This window comes from Aotus nancymaae, unplaced genomic scaffold (assembly GCF_030222135.1).
Source record: "Aotus nancymaae isolate 86718 unplaced genomic scaffold, 86718_ANA_hifiasm-v0.15.2.pri h1tg000059l, whole genome shotgun sequence".
Taxonomy (NCBI): Eukaryota; Metazoa; Chordata; class Mammalia; order Primates; family Aotidae; genus Aotus; species Aotus nancymaae.
The window spans coordinates 905843-920654 of NW_026988473.1; the positions used below are offsets into that span (position 1 = coordinate 905843).

The following is a 14812-nucleotide window of genomic DNA, read 5'->3' on the forward strand; positions in this document are numbered from 1 at the left end:
CTCATGATGGCATTAATGCCCCTATAAAAGAGGCCCCATCGGGCTCCCTCGCCTGCCTGAAAGGGGCCACCACATGGGGACACAGTGAGAAGCTGGGTCCTCACCAGACGCTGAATCTGCAGGTCCCTCGATCTTGGCCTTCCAGCCCCTGGAGCCGAAAGAAACAAACACCTGCACCAATAAGCCCCGAGTCCGTGGTCCTGTGACTGAGCAGCCAGACACACAGGCCCCCAGCACAGGGACTCCACACGCCAGGCCAGGATGACCTTGCAGTCCTGTGACTGAGCAGCCAGACACACCAGGCCCCCAGCACGGGGACTCCACACGCCAGGCCAGGACCACCTTCCCATTCACAAGCGCCTCTCGCTTATTTTGAGAGAAACAAATTTCCATACCAAATAAGGCGGTGGACTTCAGAGCCTCTGCCCACTTCACACAATTCCTTTTAAGTGTCCAAACGCAATTACACTTGGAACTCGCTGGGATTCGGCCTCCCCCAGCCTCCCCGTGTAAACAAGCGTTCCAGCTGGGCCCCAGCTGGCTGCCCTGGAGAGGAGGGGACAGGTCACCACCCTGCCTGCTGCCTGCCAGCCTCTCTCTCAGCCTTGGGCGTGGACCTTGAGCCTCCAGGATCCCAGAGTCCCCTCCCCACACCATCCCTGAAAAACGGACCCCAGGAGGCCAGCTGGACCATGAGGGGAGCAGTGCAAGGCTCCCTCCACGCTGAGGCTTGCATATGGCCAGGACAAGCAGGAGGCGGGCAGCTCCCAGGGCAGGTGCAGGGGCAGCTCCGAGTCTCATTTCCCTCCAAAATGCCCACAGAGGCACACCCCTCCCAGTCGGGGCACTACGCTCCCACAGGAAAAGCTCAGAATTCCCTTGGGCTTCCTGGACCCTGAGAAAGTTGGCCCCAGGCAGGAGGGGAGCCCTCTCACCACCCCCTCCTCCTGGCCACCCTGCTGGCTCCTGTACTCCCCACTCTGCACCCCCTACCCCTACCATGCCTGTGGGGCCCCAGGCATGAACGCGTCCCAGGACCCCCCACCAGGGGCTCAAGGGGAAGGGGGCCCCCCCGCCTCATCCTCCCTCTAAGCGGCAGGGGCACCCGGCACCTCAGCCCGCCAGTTTCCAGCCCGCTCGCCGAGCGCCGTGATTTTCCACTTGCGCCATCTGATTGCTATTAGGGCTGGGTAAAAGGGAATTCCTGGTTCCATAAGCCCGCAGGGGGCCCAGGCTGAGTCCGGGGGTGGGAAGGGGGAGGAGTGCCGCCTGGGCAGTGCTGCCCACCTCTCTGCCAATTTGGAGCTGCCCCTCCATTGAGCTCTCACCCTGATGCCCACCCCCCAGCTCTGTATCAGCCCCTGAGTAAATTAAAACAACGGGGTGGGGACCAGTCCCTCTTGGGCCAGTCTGCCCCAAAATGCCCACTGGGGGCAGACCAAAGGCCCCAGGCAAGTGGACAGCCTGTGCTCCCTCTCCCGGGCAGCCTTGCAGAGCAGCAGAATGCGAGGGAGATGAACAGCTGGACTCGGGCTGCAGTGCTCGGGCCAACATGACGTCACCAGGCGGAGAGATGAGTTCCCTGTGGGGCTGGTGGGGGGGCTCCTGAGCGGGGCATTCCTTCCTGAAGCCTCATCCCTGCTCAGCCACTCCTCCTCCTCCCCTCCCCCTCCCCCTCCTGCCGGGCCAGGAATTGGGTTTGGGGCGGGTTCTGCTTCCAAAGCCGTCTCTTCCAGCAGGCGAGGGCTCTACTCTGAGCTCGCATTTTCCGAGGCTCTGGGCCGTGCTCAGCGCTGGCCTGCTGCCCCTGCCGGGTCGGCCGGCCGGAGGCGGGAGTCACAGGAAGAACCCTCCACAAAGGGAGGCCTCCTCGGATCAGGACAGCTGCAGGTAGTTCCAGGGGCCCAGGGTCCAGGGGAGGGTGTTTCAACAACCTAGGCTGCAGGGTGAGGGCCAGGCAGAGAAGGAAAATGACGCGGGCACCGTCAGGGCAGAGAGGTGGACGCTGTCCAGGCAAGCAGCTCCCAGAAACCCTAAGGCCCCAGGCAGGGAGCCCTGAGATCCCAAAAAGGCTGTCACCCATCAGAGAAGCTCACCTGCCACTCCTGAGGCTCCAGGGTTCTGGGGCCATGGGGGAACTTTAAAAGTCCCCCTCCTGTGGCAGGACCTGACGCCCCCCAGCTGGCCTCACCCCCAGCCCCACTGTCCAGCTCCTGCTCTGGGGTCCCGGGGGTGAACGCTCCCCTCGGTCCCTTCCCCAGCCTCACTGACCATTCAAGCATGCATTCTGGAGGGGCTGGAAGGGAACACCCAGCAGTCAGTGTCCCACAGGCGGGGAGATGGCTCCCCCTGATCTCAGCCCTGGGGTGCACACGGGGGTCCGTGTAGGCAGCCACAGGAGGTTGGGCAGCTGTAGTCCCGCCTTCTCCCAGGCCAGCGGCCTAATGAAGCTGTTGGCCTTGGGTGGAAGAGGTTCCTGGAACGTTCTGCAAGGTCTTAGTTTCCCTAGACAAGTCTCTTCAATCCAAGCTGTTAAGCAGGGACTCCAGGCCTGGAGTGAGGAAACAGAGGCTCTGTGTCTGGGGGAGCGAGGCAGGCCCCTCTGATGGCAGTCCCTGCTGGCCCAGCCCAAGCAGCGGCCAGAGGAGGAGGAGAGGGGCTGGGTCAAGGTGGGGTGGGGGTGAAGGGAGAGGAGGAGCTTCCTTCTGGCAAGGCTGCAGGAGACTGACAGGTGGCCAGGCCACCCTTGGGCATGCTCCGAGGGGAGGCTCAGGTGTGAGCTGCGCTGGCAGCTTTTTGGGGTCAGCTTCAGTGGAAACTAGTTCTGTCATAGCCCAGATCCCACCCAGAGGGGCACATGCACACACGCACTCATGCACTCATGCACACTCGTGCGCACACATGCACACACTCATGCATGCACACTCACTCATGCACGCACACCACATGCACACACACTCAGGCACTTGCACACACGGAGCCACACATACAGACGCGCACACACACGCAAACACACGCACACATGCACTCACACTCGTACACACCCACACGCATGCACACAGACGCACTCACGCACATACACGCACATGCTCACACACCCGCACACACGCACTCACACATACGCCCCCACACATGTGTCACACACGTCCTTTAATATGGTCCAGCTGGGATCCACTGGCTTCTAGATCTTTCTGTGCATGAGTAAAATCGCTTTTCAGGTCGTCCCTGGTAGGACAAGGACAGGCACACAGGGACACCCACATATGGAGAAAGCAGATGGCAGAGAGGGGAGCTGGGGGCCCCCACTGCATGCCCACCTGCAGCATGGGGGGGCAGCCCACTGCCCTTGGGACACTAGTTGGTGTGCCTGGGGTCTAGGCTGGTCAGGGTGAATGGGTGAGGCACCTGTGAGTCAGGACATCCCTGGAAACAAGGCCGGGGTCCCAGACCTGGGGTGGTGAATGTCTAGAAGTGTCACCAAAAAGAGTAGGGGCAATGGACAGGACTTGGGGGGCTCTTCCCAGGGACCAGGAAGGATGAAGGCAGGTGGTAGGTCTGGGGCTGCAGGGCAGGAAAGCTCGGACAGGCCCCAGAGTGTGGAGAAGGTGCGGCCTGTCGGTGGCAACGGGACAGTGGCCCAACTGGAGTCCAAGGAGGGAGACTAAAGACGCACAATCGCAGCACCGGCTGTCTGCAAACCCACAGCACACACACCACGAACGCACTGGCTCGCTCCGGCACACAGGGTGCTCCCACCCTGGGGCACCCCGCAGGCCCCAGGCTGAGTCACCCGTAGGCCAGGCACAGGTGCCCGCAGACGCCCCGTGAAGGCGTAGGGCGGCGCGGTCCGGCTGCGCGGGCCGAGGGAAGCCGGGCCACTGAGTGGGAGGGGTCCTGGGAGCGACCCCTGGGGCTGCACTTGCGCCGCCAGCACCGGGAGGCCAACAGTTAAAGAGGGGGCGGGCCACATGCACAGACGGCCACCCCTTCCAGCCAATGGTGGGCGCGGAGGCCAGGGGCACGGCCCGCCCCCGGGCGGGAGGAGTGGGCAGCGGGCGGGAGCGCATGGCTGGCCGAGGCCCGCGCAGCGCAGAGGAAAGAATTTCCGGGGAGTTGAGTTGAGCGGGCTGCCAAGCTCTCCCCTTCGGGAGAGGAGAAGAGCCTAGCAGCCTGTGACCCGGGCTGTACCCAGCAAGGCCCTTATCGCTCACAGCCTCAGTTTCCCCCCCAGCACAGCAGGAAGTAATAGGTGCTTTCCTGAAGGGGCAGAGCTCAGGTTGGGGGACAGGGGTCAATTCCAGGAGAACCAAGGCAGGCAGACCCATGAGGTCTGGCTGGCCATGACGAACTGGTCTCCAGCAGGGTCACCCCCTCCCCAGGCCTCCCATTGGCCTCCCATCTTAGGGTGGGTGCAGCTTCCCCTCCCCACACCAGCAGCTGGGGCCTCTACAGCTGCCTCCATTCCTGGGTAGCTGCTCCAGACACAAATCTGCAGAGCTGCAGGGTGTGTTGTGGTTATGGGTGTGCCTTTAGGCTGGTGACCTTGCCCTCTAAGCCGAGGGGCAGGAGGATACCTGGCTCATAGCTGGTCATGAGGACCAGACTGGGTGATGGGTGTAGGCCAGCCGGCAGGGTGAGTGGTGGTTGTAAGGGTTATTGCCGAGTTTAAAATGAGGAAACTGAGGCCAGTATAAGAAAATTAAATGCCAATTTATTCAGCTCCCGGGCGAGGTTCTGTGGTCCGGGGAAAGGGGGCCAGAGAAGTCGCGCTGACTTCCTGGGGCGGGGGGTTTTTATGGCTAGGAGGAACGAGCAACAGCTGGGTGCTCTGATTGAGGGGAGCGGGATTGAGACGAGGCGGGCCGCTATTGGCATCTGGTCTTTCCTCTACATGTGCCTGGGAGGCAGGCTAGCTGGGTCATCACTGTCGTGGTGACAGTGACATCCAAAAAATGTGTGTGGGTAAATAAATGCATGCCTGCAACAGCAGCCCAGCTCCAGAACTCTCACAAGCAGAGGGGAAGGAGGCTTCTTTTCCAGCGAGCTGCAGTGGAGCTGAGGAGTCCACAGGCAGGAGGGGGTGGTGCCCCAAGAGTGACCTCCAGAATCTCACCAGGACAGTCCCACAACACCCCTGCCTCTGAGGGAATGGGGTGATTGCCTTTCCTCTAAGGTGACAGCTGAGAGCCACAGGCCTTGGGGACCTAGGCACAGGGGTCCTGAAGGGGGAGGCGTGGAAAGCTGCTCTCCAGGGAGGAGTCCCCACTGCCCTTGTCCACCCTCTCTCTGGGTTTCTGCCAGGTGGGTGTGCAGACTGGTGAGCTGCCAGCAGGGGCCCAGACATACCAGGCCTGGAGATGGCTGGAAACTGCTCCTGGGAGGCCCATCCCAGCACCAGGAATAAGGCAAGTGCCACAGGCAGAGGGCCCCGGGTCTGCCCAGACCGGTGTGGGGGGGAGGGGCACACCCAACCCAGTGTCTCCTCCCTCATCTCCCCCTTCCTGCCCCCCGCCAGCTCTGGACCCACAGTGGGCAGTGGGCCACTCTGGGCTATGTGGCTGGGCACGAGTTCCCTGGCCCCTCATAATCTCCTGTCCTCATCAGTGAGGCAAGCACCAGGACTGGATCCCCTCAAGGTCCCTCGCTGTGCTGACCCTGGGGTGGGCTTGTAGCATCCTTGTGAGGTCTCGTTTCATCTCTTCCCTGCAGAGGTGGGACGGTCAGCTACTCACCACAGCCAGGCGGTCCAGGAAGCCCTGGGACGCAGGCTGCAAGGTAGCTGTTGGAAATAGATGGTCGGTGCCACAAAGAAAAATTAGCACTGAGACTTTCACAGTTGCTGAAAGGATCTTTCAGCAACGCGATTTTTACTTCCTGGACTGCAGGAAGGGTACTCTCACTAACCATCTTACCACGAGAGTACAAAGATCAAAGGGAAACACACAAATTTATTCCTTTTTTTTTCTTTTTTTTTTTAAGATGGGGTTTCACCATGATGGCCAGGCTAGTTTTGAACTCCTGACCTCAGGTGATCCACCCACCTCAGCCTCCCAAAGTGCTAGGATTACAGGCGTGAGCCACTGCGCCCGGCTACAGATTTATTCCTTATGCATTTGGGGTCGTCCTTACTGCTGTGACTAATCTCCATTGGCTGGAGCCAGACCTCACAATCTAAACTAAAACCTGATTGGCTAATAACTTAAAACTTTTCTAAACAGGTCAAAGCAATGGAGAGCTGGGACATGCCTGTGAGCACGTCCAGCACAGGTATCTTGGTTAAAGTACAAGGACACAGTATGTACTACGTGCCTGTAAGCACGGCATGTCTAACAGCTACATAGGATAGGGCTTTACAAAGTTCTTAGCACACTTATGATTTATTCTTTAACAAGAAAGGAAACTTTAAAAAGGAACTTTTCTCCTTTCCACAGTGGCCCTGATGTCATGTGCTCCGTGGAGCCTTGCCGGTCCTGGGCCACTCTGAGAGTGTTGCCCAGGGTCCATTAGTCATGAGTCACCCACCCTGAGACTCTGCCACCCCCTCCAGGCTGACCCTCCTCCTTCTGCCCTCCATCTGCCTAGTCCCTTACTTCTCTGAGTCCCTTGAAAAGTCTGGGATTTCCTTCTGAAACGCTCTCAAGTTGGAAGGGTCTCTTGAATTCCTATCCATCCTCTTCTGCATTTGAGAAACTGAGGCTTACACCCAGGTAGTAACTTGACTGGGATCAGCCCCTAGGTCAGAAGCAGAGTGGAGACTCCTGCCCAGCCCCCAGGATCTCGCCCCCGCGCCCTTGGGCCCTCTCCCTCATTTCTATAGTGACTGCTGTGGAGTCACTATAGGAATGCTGTGGTGGCCACAGGAGGCAGATTAGATTGGTAGGTCGGGTGGGGCAGTCTGCAGAAACTCCCAGCAAAAAGGCAGAGCTTAGGGTGGGGCCCGGCTCCGGAGCAGGCATTTTACAAAGCAGTATGTGGCTGGTCACAGCAGCTACACGCCCAGTGATTCACGCCGCCTCCCACTCTGACTCGAGGAGGGGATTGCAGACTTTTTCCAGCATGCACGCATGCAAGAGGCACTGAGTAAGCTGGCCGCCTCCATCCAGCCCCGAAGCCCAGCTCTTTCCTGGCGCCTGAGCTGGTCCTCCTGGGCCTCTTTGGGCACCGGATCCTACAGATCACTGGGTCTAGTTCCCCAGCCCAGAGGAGTGTCCAGGTCACCCACAGGAAAGAAAAGCTGAGGAGTGGGATTTGGGGCGGACAGACCGGCAGACAGAGCTGTTGTGCCGATAAATGAATTTAGAGAATGTCAGGGAGGGAACAGGGTCCCCTCACGATGCCAGCCCTGACCCCACAGATGTCCCCAGAGTTTCGCCAACACCTCCAATCCTGTTTTCAGATTCCCCTTGACCCGAGCAGGCTAGGAGGTCCCTCCCTTTTCAATAGGGAGGCCCAGAGAACAGTCTCTCAGGACCCAACTTTCTGCCAGAGCTGGAGCCATGTGAAGGTGGCAGAATGGATCCTGCCTTCCTAACCTTCTCTTTTGTTAGGGAGCCCTGGAGACAGATACCAGCCTTAGGAGGAGAATGCTGGGGCAGATCCCCAACGTGGGGAGGGGAGTGAGCATTATCCAGGCAGGCAGCCTTTGCCTCTGAGATGCGAGGTCCTCAGAGGACCCCCTGAGAACTGAAGCCAGCTTGCAGATAGATGGGTTGTTCAGCCCACACAGCGTGTGTAAATGTTAACATTTAAAGATGGAGTAGTTCACATTCCAGTCTAGAGTTCAGGCTTCTCCGGGGAGCGGGGGAGGACAATCAACCACTCCAGCCCAGCCATTCCCTGGCCCCCACCGGCTGGAGCACAGCAGGCTGCCTGCTTGGCTCAAGAGAAAGGCTTTCGGGTTTGCCATTCTCCCCCCGTCACCTGTTCCTTGCACCTGGCCCACCTGCTTGCAGTTACACTCAAGCCTTGACCCTGAGGGCAGCCCTGATACTCAGCTGGGATGCACTCTTACAGCCGCACCCATGGTTAAAGCATTGAAATGCTCCCTGCAGCTTGACAAATAGCTGCTCCCTCTCCACCGCCCCAGGGACCCCCTGGACTTTCCCACAATCTGGAAACCCCAGGGGCAACCCTGGCTCATCAGGGAACCACGTCCAATCCCACTAGAGTGGACAGGGTCCAGCTCAGGAGAAGGCCGAGGTCCACTCATTTTTTTTTAAATGTAACTTAGAAGTGATTTTATTTCTTCAAATAGTTTCCTGTTTCCTATTTTTTGAAACACTGCAAGATTTTGCAAGAATAGTACAATGCCCAGCGATACGTCACCTCAGCTAGTCATCCTTAACCCTTCACCATGTGCTTTCTCGCTATCTCTTGACAGATAGACTTTTTCCCCAGAACTATTTGAAAGTAAATTGCAAGGCCAGGCATGGTGGCTCACACCTGTAATCCCAGCCCTTTTGGAGGCCAAGGTGGGCAGATGACCTGAAGTCAGGAGTTGGAGACAAGCATGGTGAAGCCCGTCTCTACTAAAAATATTAAAATTAGTCGGGCATGGTGGTGCGTGCCTGTAATCCCAGCTACTCAGGAGCCTGAGGCAGAATTGCTTGAACCTGGGAGGCAGAGGCTGTAGTGAGCTGAGATGGAGCCACTGCACTCTAGCCTGGGCAACAAGACAAGACTGTCTCAAAAGCAAATAGGCAAATGAAAGTAAATTGCAGACACCGAGCCCTTGACGCCCATATAGCCTGTATCTTCTAAGAACATGGACGTTCCCAAAGCCGCATCGTGAAAATGTGCATAGCCAGGGTACATTTTCACATTCAAAAGATGTTACAGTGATGCAATACCATTATCTACCCACTGTCCATACCCACATTTCCCCAGTGGTCCCAGAGATATTCTTTCCAGCAGCCGTTGAGATCCGGGTATAACTCAGGATTTTATCGCAGTGTTTACGTGAGTCCTGTCTCTGGTCTTCTTAGAAATGGGAGGGCTCTGCAGTTTTTCTGCCTTGCATGACTTGGATGCTTTTTGGACAGTCTGACCGGTGGGCAGCCTGGCGCCCTTCCTGGGCACTGATGGGTGCTACCCCCACTCCTGTAGGCACTATTCTGTGCTGCTAGCTCTAGACCCTAGGACAGAGAGTTACCATCGGATGAGGTCAGGGGTGTTTGAGGACAGAGTTGCAGCCAGTTAGCTGCTCCACAGCCAGTGTCCTACAGACCCCCTCCCTGTCCCATGTCCCTCATTGGGACCCCTGCGCTGGGCCCCAGGTGCAGGTCTGTGTGTGGGGACCGGCCGGCATCACAGCTGTCCCCCTCTGCACTTGCACAGATGTGCCCTGGCATGAGTGAGGCCCCGGAACTCTACAGCCGGGGCTTCCTGACCATTGAGCAGATCGCAATGCTGCCACCCCCGGCCGTCATGAACTACATCTTCCTGCTCCTCTGCCTGTGTGGCCTTGTGGGCAACGGGCTGGTCCTCTGGTTTTTCGGCTTCTCCATCAAGAGGAACCCCTTCTCCATCTACTTCCTGCACCTGGCCGGCGCCGACGTGGGATACCTCTTCAGCAAGGCGGTGTTCTCCATCCTGAACACGGGGGGCTTCCTGGGTGCCTTTGCCGAGTACGTCCGCAGCGTGTGCCGGGTCCTAGGGCTGTGCATGTTCCTCACCGGCGTGAGCCTCCTGCCGGCCGTCAGCACAGAGCGCTGCGCGTCGGTCATCTTCCCCGCCTGGTACTGGCGCCAGCGGCCCAAGCGCCTGTCAGCCGTGGTGTGCGCCCTGCTGTGGGTCGTGTCCCTCCTGATCACCTGCCTCCATAACTACTTCTGCGTGTTCCTGGGCCGCGGGGCCGCCGGCGTGGCCTGCAGGCACATGGACATCTTCCTGGGCATCGTTCTGTTCCTGCTCTGCTGCCCACTCATGGTGCTGCCCTGCCTGGCCCTCATCCTGCACGTGGAGTGCCGGGCCCGGCGGCGCCAGCGCTCCGCCAAGCTCAACCACGTCATCCTAGCCATGGTGTCCGTCTTCCTGGTGTCCTCCATCTACTTAGGGATCGACTGGTTCCTCTTCTGGGTCTTCCAGATCCCGGCCCCCTTCCCCGAGTACGTCACCGACCTGTGCATCTGCATCAACAGCAGCGCCAAGCCCGTCATCTACTTCTTGGCCGGGAGGGACAAGTCGCAGCGGCTGTGGGAGCCGCTCAGGGTGGTCTTCCAGCGGGCCCTGCGGGATGGCGCTGAGCTGGGGGAGGCCGGGGGCGGCACGCCCAACACGGTCACCATGGAGATGCAGTGCCCCCCAGGGAATGCCTCCTGAGAGCCCAGCACCTGCGGGGGTTGGGGGCAGGGGCAGGAAGCGGCCTCCAGACCCTTCGCATTGGGACAGGAGTGGGCAGCTGCCTCTGAGTCCACACAGGAGGAAAAAGATGTTTCTCTCCTTTGGCCTCCTTCTGCCTGGCCTGGAGGCTCCAGGGGTGGCTGGGAGACTGTGGAGCCACCTGCAAACAGCCCCTGTGGCCCCTGCCCGCCTCCCCCAGCCATTCTGCCTCCCTAGGGACCCCTTGTACAGAAGTTGCCCCCAGATGGTGGGGCCCCTCCTTGCCCCAGGCTGTAAAGGAGAGGAGGTGGTCACCCAGCCCAACCACTCTGCCTCTGGGGCAGCCCTCCTTGACCGTGTCCCAGCCAGTGCCAGGCCAGCAGCCTCGTCCCCATCATTTGGGGTTGTTCTTGGATTCGATCTTCTCCAGGCCACTGCGGTGAGCAAATCTGGAGGAAATGGTGTTGTCTGGAAGAAGGTTCTGGTTCACAGGCCTCGTAGCCAAGTCTTTCTGCAGACAACTTCCCTGCCCCCTGTCGAATCATTCAGTGACTTTGATGAGGTGATTTCCGGTCATGTCAAGGCATTGGAGACAGGAGAGACCTCTGGCTGCCTTGGGTAGTTGACTGCCTTTTCTGACCCCAGGATGGGCCAGTGCTGGGCTGCCTCCAGGAGCGCGCTAGGTATCCCGCAGGCCGTGAGGACCAGCTGGGCAGCTCCTGGACAGCCTCTTCGCTCCAGCCCCGACCTGTATGCGGACACTGGCTCCACCCTGGCCGCCAGGGGACTGACACAGTAGTGCTCACCTGCAAGCACAGTGGCCCGACGAAGCCAAAGGAAATTTTATAAGAGACAATAAAATGTGTATCAATAAACATTTTCTAACTTGCAGCCAGCAAGGCTTCTTGCCCATGGTCCTACCCTGGTCCCTGTTTCCTCCAGTGAGGATGCTCAAGGGTGCGGAGTCCTGGGACGGGCGCCCCCCTCACCGCCGCCCCCAGCTCCCCTGCACACCCTGCTCTTTGCCTCTGCTCTGGGGCCTCCTCCTGAGGCTGCGGCTGCACAGGCTCATGCTCCAGCTCCTGTGGCTTGTCCACTCCCTGCCAGAGGGAGATAGTCAGCCAGTCCTCTGCCAGTATCTGCCAGGGCCCCTTCTCAGTTCAGAGGCCCCCACGGCCTCTGGGAGCCTCAGCTCTTACCTCCTCCACGCCAGGCCTGTGTCGGCCACCAGCGTCCTGCCCGTGCCCACCAGATGGGAGGGTTGCTGCCTCTCCTGCTGTTGCCCCTGTTCAGGATGCCCCTGTCCATCCTGAGATCCCTGAGCAAGGGCCAGCCTCCCAGTGCCCAGATACCTCTCTACAGCCCAGTGATAGGCTGGAAGCCCTCCCCGGTGACAGCCCAACTAGGGCCAGGCTAGACAAGTTCTTGGCTGACCTTTTTGCCTCTGGTCAGTCCCCATCCTGGGTTCCTGGTGTCCAGCCTAGGACCCCAGCTCTTTTGGGACAAGCCTTATGGCAAGCCTGCTCACCCTATAGCCCCGCGGAGAGAGATCAGCGCTGACAGAGTTGGGCCCCTCCTCTACAGAGCAGAGCCAGGAGTGGGCAGGTGGGCAGCGCTTCAAGCTCTGAGCTCTAGCTGGGAATGGGCAGAGCCGTGGGCAGTACTGCCAGGCTCACCCACCCAGCCGCCCGGATCCTGGCCTTCTACTAGCCGAGCCTGGAGCCTGCTCGGCCTGCCCCCTGGTGACATGGTCCAGCCCTCAGTGGGCTGCCCCCAAGTGTCTGTCCCTGATGGTCCACCACCCAGCCAGCCTGACTTCAACTGCCCTCCTGCCCACTCAGGCCACTGCCCCTCCGTGCTCCCCTTTCTACCAATCCTGGCTCGGTCCTCCCAGCAAGGCCATTGTGCTATGAAAAGAGGGGATCTCGTGTGGCCTGGAGGGAGGGGTTCCAGGACCTCTAGGTCATGAAGGTCACATGTCCCCACCCGTGCCCTCCCCGTGCCCAGAACGAGCCCTGCCATCCTCTGAGTCCCACCATCCCCAGGGCTGGTCAGAGGATCCCATAAGAGCAGAGCTGGAGACCACCACACCCGACAGCTCATTTCCAGGGACCCAGAGAAGCCAGGTGGGTCCTGAGCAGACATGCCCAGGGGCAGGTATGGGACCCCGCCCAGTGGCAAAGCTCCCACCAGCATAGGCATCTTGGCTACACAGGACGAGTCACAAGTAAGCAGAAGCACGTCCCTGTTCTGAAGGCAGCCACGGCGAGGGTCGGCATCTGGGGCCCTGGCTCCTCCTCAGGGCCCAGAGCACCCCAGTTCCTGGGAACTCACCTCTTCCTTAGGAGTCCCCACCCCAGGACTCCAGCCCTGAGCCCTCGTGTGGAGCTGCTGACCTAGAAGGAAGTGGCCTCCCTGTCTGGGTGTGGCTGCAGTGGCTCAGAGCCCAGGGCCGGTGAGGGGCGGGCAGCCTCACCCACGAGCGAGGCCTGGAGGTCAGGAACAGGCTGGACCCGACTCTAGGAAGAGGCATCTGTCCTGATGGGTTCTAAGGCAGGAGGGGCAGGTCTGAACCCCAGAAACTGGGCCTCCCCAACCTCTGGCCCTTCTCAGGTGCAGGTCTTCACAGTCTTGCCTGGGAACAGCTTTCTTCTCCTTCATTCCCCTGCAAAGCCCTGGGAGGATTCCCGCAGCTCCGTGGACCACCTCGTTCTCTGTGCTAATGGAGGGTGACTGCACAGATGATTAGATGGACAGGAACTGCCCACTCTCGCCACTTTCCTCCTCCTTCCTTTGGTATTTAATTATTAAAGTGGGCTTGGGAGGAGCCAGGGGCTGAGGGGGAGATTTCCATCCCACGGCTCTGGGAGAAGGATCCCCAGCAGGTCACAGGACGGAGAGTGGGGCGTGGGACCAGAGCTTCTGGGCTGCCCTCATTGTTACAAAGCCAACCTAGTAACAACCATGTGGTGTGTGGGAAGGGTGGGGTGAAGGGGCAGGGGTGGGGGCACCAGGCAAGGCAGAACTCACCGCTTTTCTGTGCTTCTTGCCACCCATTACCTCTATAAAATCAAGCTGTTCTTTTAGATTATGCAAGGGATGAGCAAGGCCAAATTTGGAAAGTCAAGAGCAAGCCTCAGGGAGGTAGAGGGCCACCACCCCTGAGCCATGGACCTCAGTCCCGCTGTGCCTCAGTTTCCTTGGATAAGCCAGCTACATCACCAACTTCCAGGAGTTGGTGTATGGGCTGGGGCGGCGGCCAGTGCGCCTAATTGCCCGGTTGGGCGTCCGGGGCAGGGAGCAGAGTGGCCACTGCAAAAGGAAGGTGCCTGTGAGCTGTCTGTCTGCAGCACCGATCCGTTGGTTGGGGACACACTGTGGACAGTGGGTGCTGGTCAAGAGCTGCACGCAGGTATCCTGTTGACTGTCCATGCAGGGCTACATGGCCCATGCTGTCAGCCCCAGCTGTGGAAGTAGGGGGTCATGCATTCAATGGAGTTTCTCGTCCAAGGTAAGTCGCATTGGTGAACGGCCCTGGCTGGAGGCCCCCATCAGCATCCAGGGACTCCCCACTGTGGTCTTCCTGTTGCCCTGGAGACTCAGGTCTCTGACCTTTTTTTTTTTTTTTTTTTTTTTTTCCAGATGCAGTCTCACTCTGTCACCCAAGGCTGGAGTGCAGTGGTGCAATCTCAGCTCACTGCAACCTCTACCTCCCGGGTTCAAGTGATTCTCCTGACTCAGCCTCCCAAGTAGCTGGGTCTACAGGCATGTACCACCATGCCCAGCTAATTTTTGTATTTTTAGTAGAGACGGGGTTTCACCATATTGACCAGGCTGGTCTCGAATTCCTGACCTCGTGATCTGCCTGCCTCGGCCTCCCAAAGTGCTGGGATTGCAGGCGTGAGCCACCACGGCCAGCCAGCCTGTCTCTGACCTTCTGTCTCCTGTCAGCAATGTGCTGGGAGTTGGGATTCCGGGGAAATGCATGGACTGGCCAGGACATGCCCCATCACAGCCTCCGGATAACCCAGACAGGCCATCGAGACCTGTCCACAGTTTTAGGGTGTGGGTATCTGAATCAAGTGGAGGAATGGGAACAAGATGCTCAGCAGACACGAAGCAAAACGGCCCCAACGCCGACGCCTCTGTCTCTGTCTCCCATCTTCACAAAAAGAAACGGGATGCCTCTCTGGCATCCGCCCAGCTGTCCCAAATCCCTTGTCGTTTTCAGATAACTTGAGTTTTATGTTTTGTACCAGGATGTTTAAGCCCAGGATCTTTTCACGTCTGCACAGCTTGGCTCAGAATCCTCAGCCAGGACGATCCTTCCTCCGCAGGAACCAGGGCCTCGGCTGGGAGGTGCAGCAGGGACGCGGGTCGGTGGGTGTATGGTCCAGCCCCTTAGCATACAGGGAGACGACCAGGCCTGGGATGTGTGCCCTTCAACAGGCTGGTGACGAGGCCAAAAAGCTGGGCAAACACATTGCAGAGA

At 59.2% G+C, this 14812-nt stretch overlaps 1 protein-coding gene across 2 annotated transcripts; it reads left to right on the forward strand.

Annotated features, from left to right (window-relative positions):
• Positions 1-1726: 1726 nt before the first annotated feature.
• Positions 1727-11211, forward strand: MRGPRF (MAS related GPR family member F). 2 transcript variants are annotated; one of them, XM_012452979.2, is made up of 3 exons: positions 1727-1890; positions 5302-5405; positions 9337-11211. In XM_012452979.2, the coding sequence occupies exons 2-3, from the start codon at positions 5358-5360 to the stop codon at positions 10318-10320; spliced, it is 1032 nt and encodes a 343-aa protein (XP_012308402.2). In that variant the 5' UTR covers positions 1727-1890; positions 5302-5357; the 3' UTR covers positions 10321-11211. The 2 variants fall into 2 exon arrangements, with proteins under 2 accessions (XP_012308402.2, XP_064220725.1); XM_064364655.1 differs by lacking the exon at positions 1727-1890 and having other exon boundaries at positions 4071-5405.
• Positions 11212-14812: the final 3601 nt, after the last annotated feature.

Excerpts from the sequence above, each read along its gene's own strand:
- MRGPRF (XM_012452979.2), top strand. The coding sequence starts at position 5,358 with ATGGCTGGAAACTGCTCCTGGGAGGCCCATCCCAGCACCAGGAATAAG. Across the intron at positions 5,406-9,336 it reads ATCCCAGCACCAGGAATAAG|ATGTGCCCTGGCATGAGTGA; the intron begins GCAAGTGCCACA and ends GCACTTGCACAG.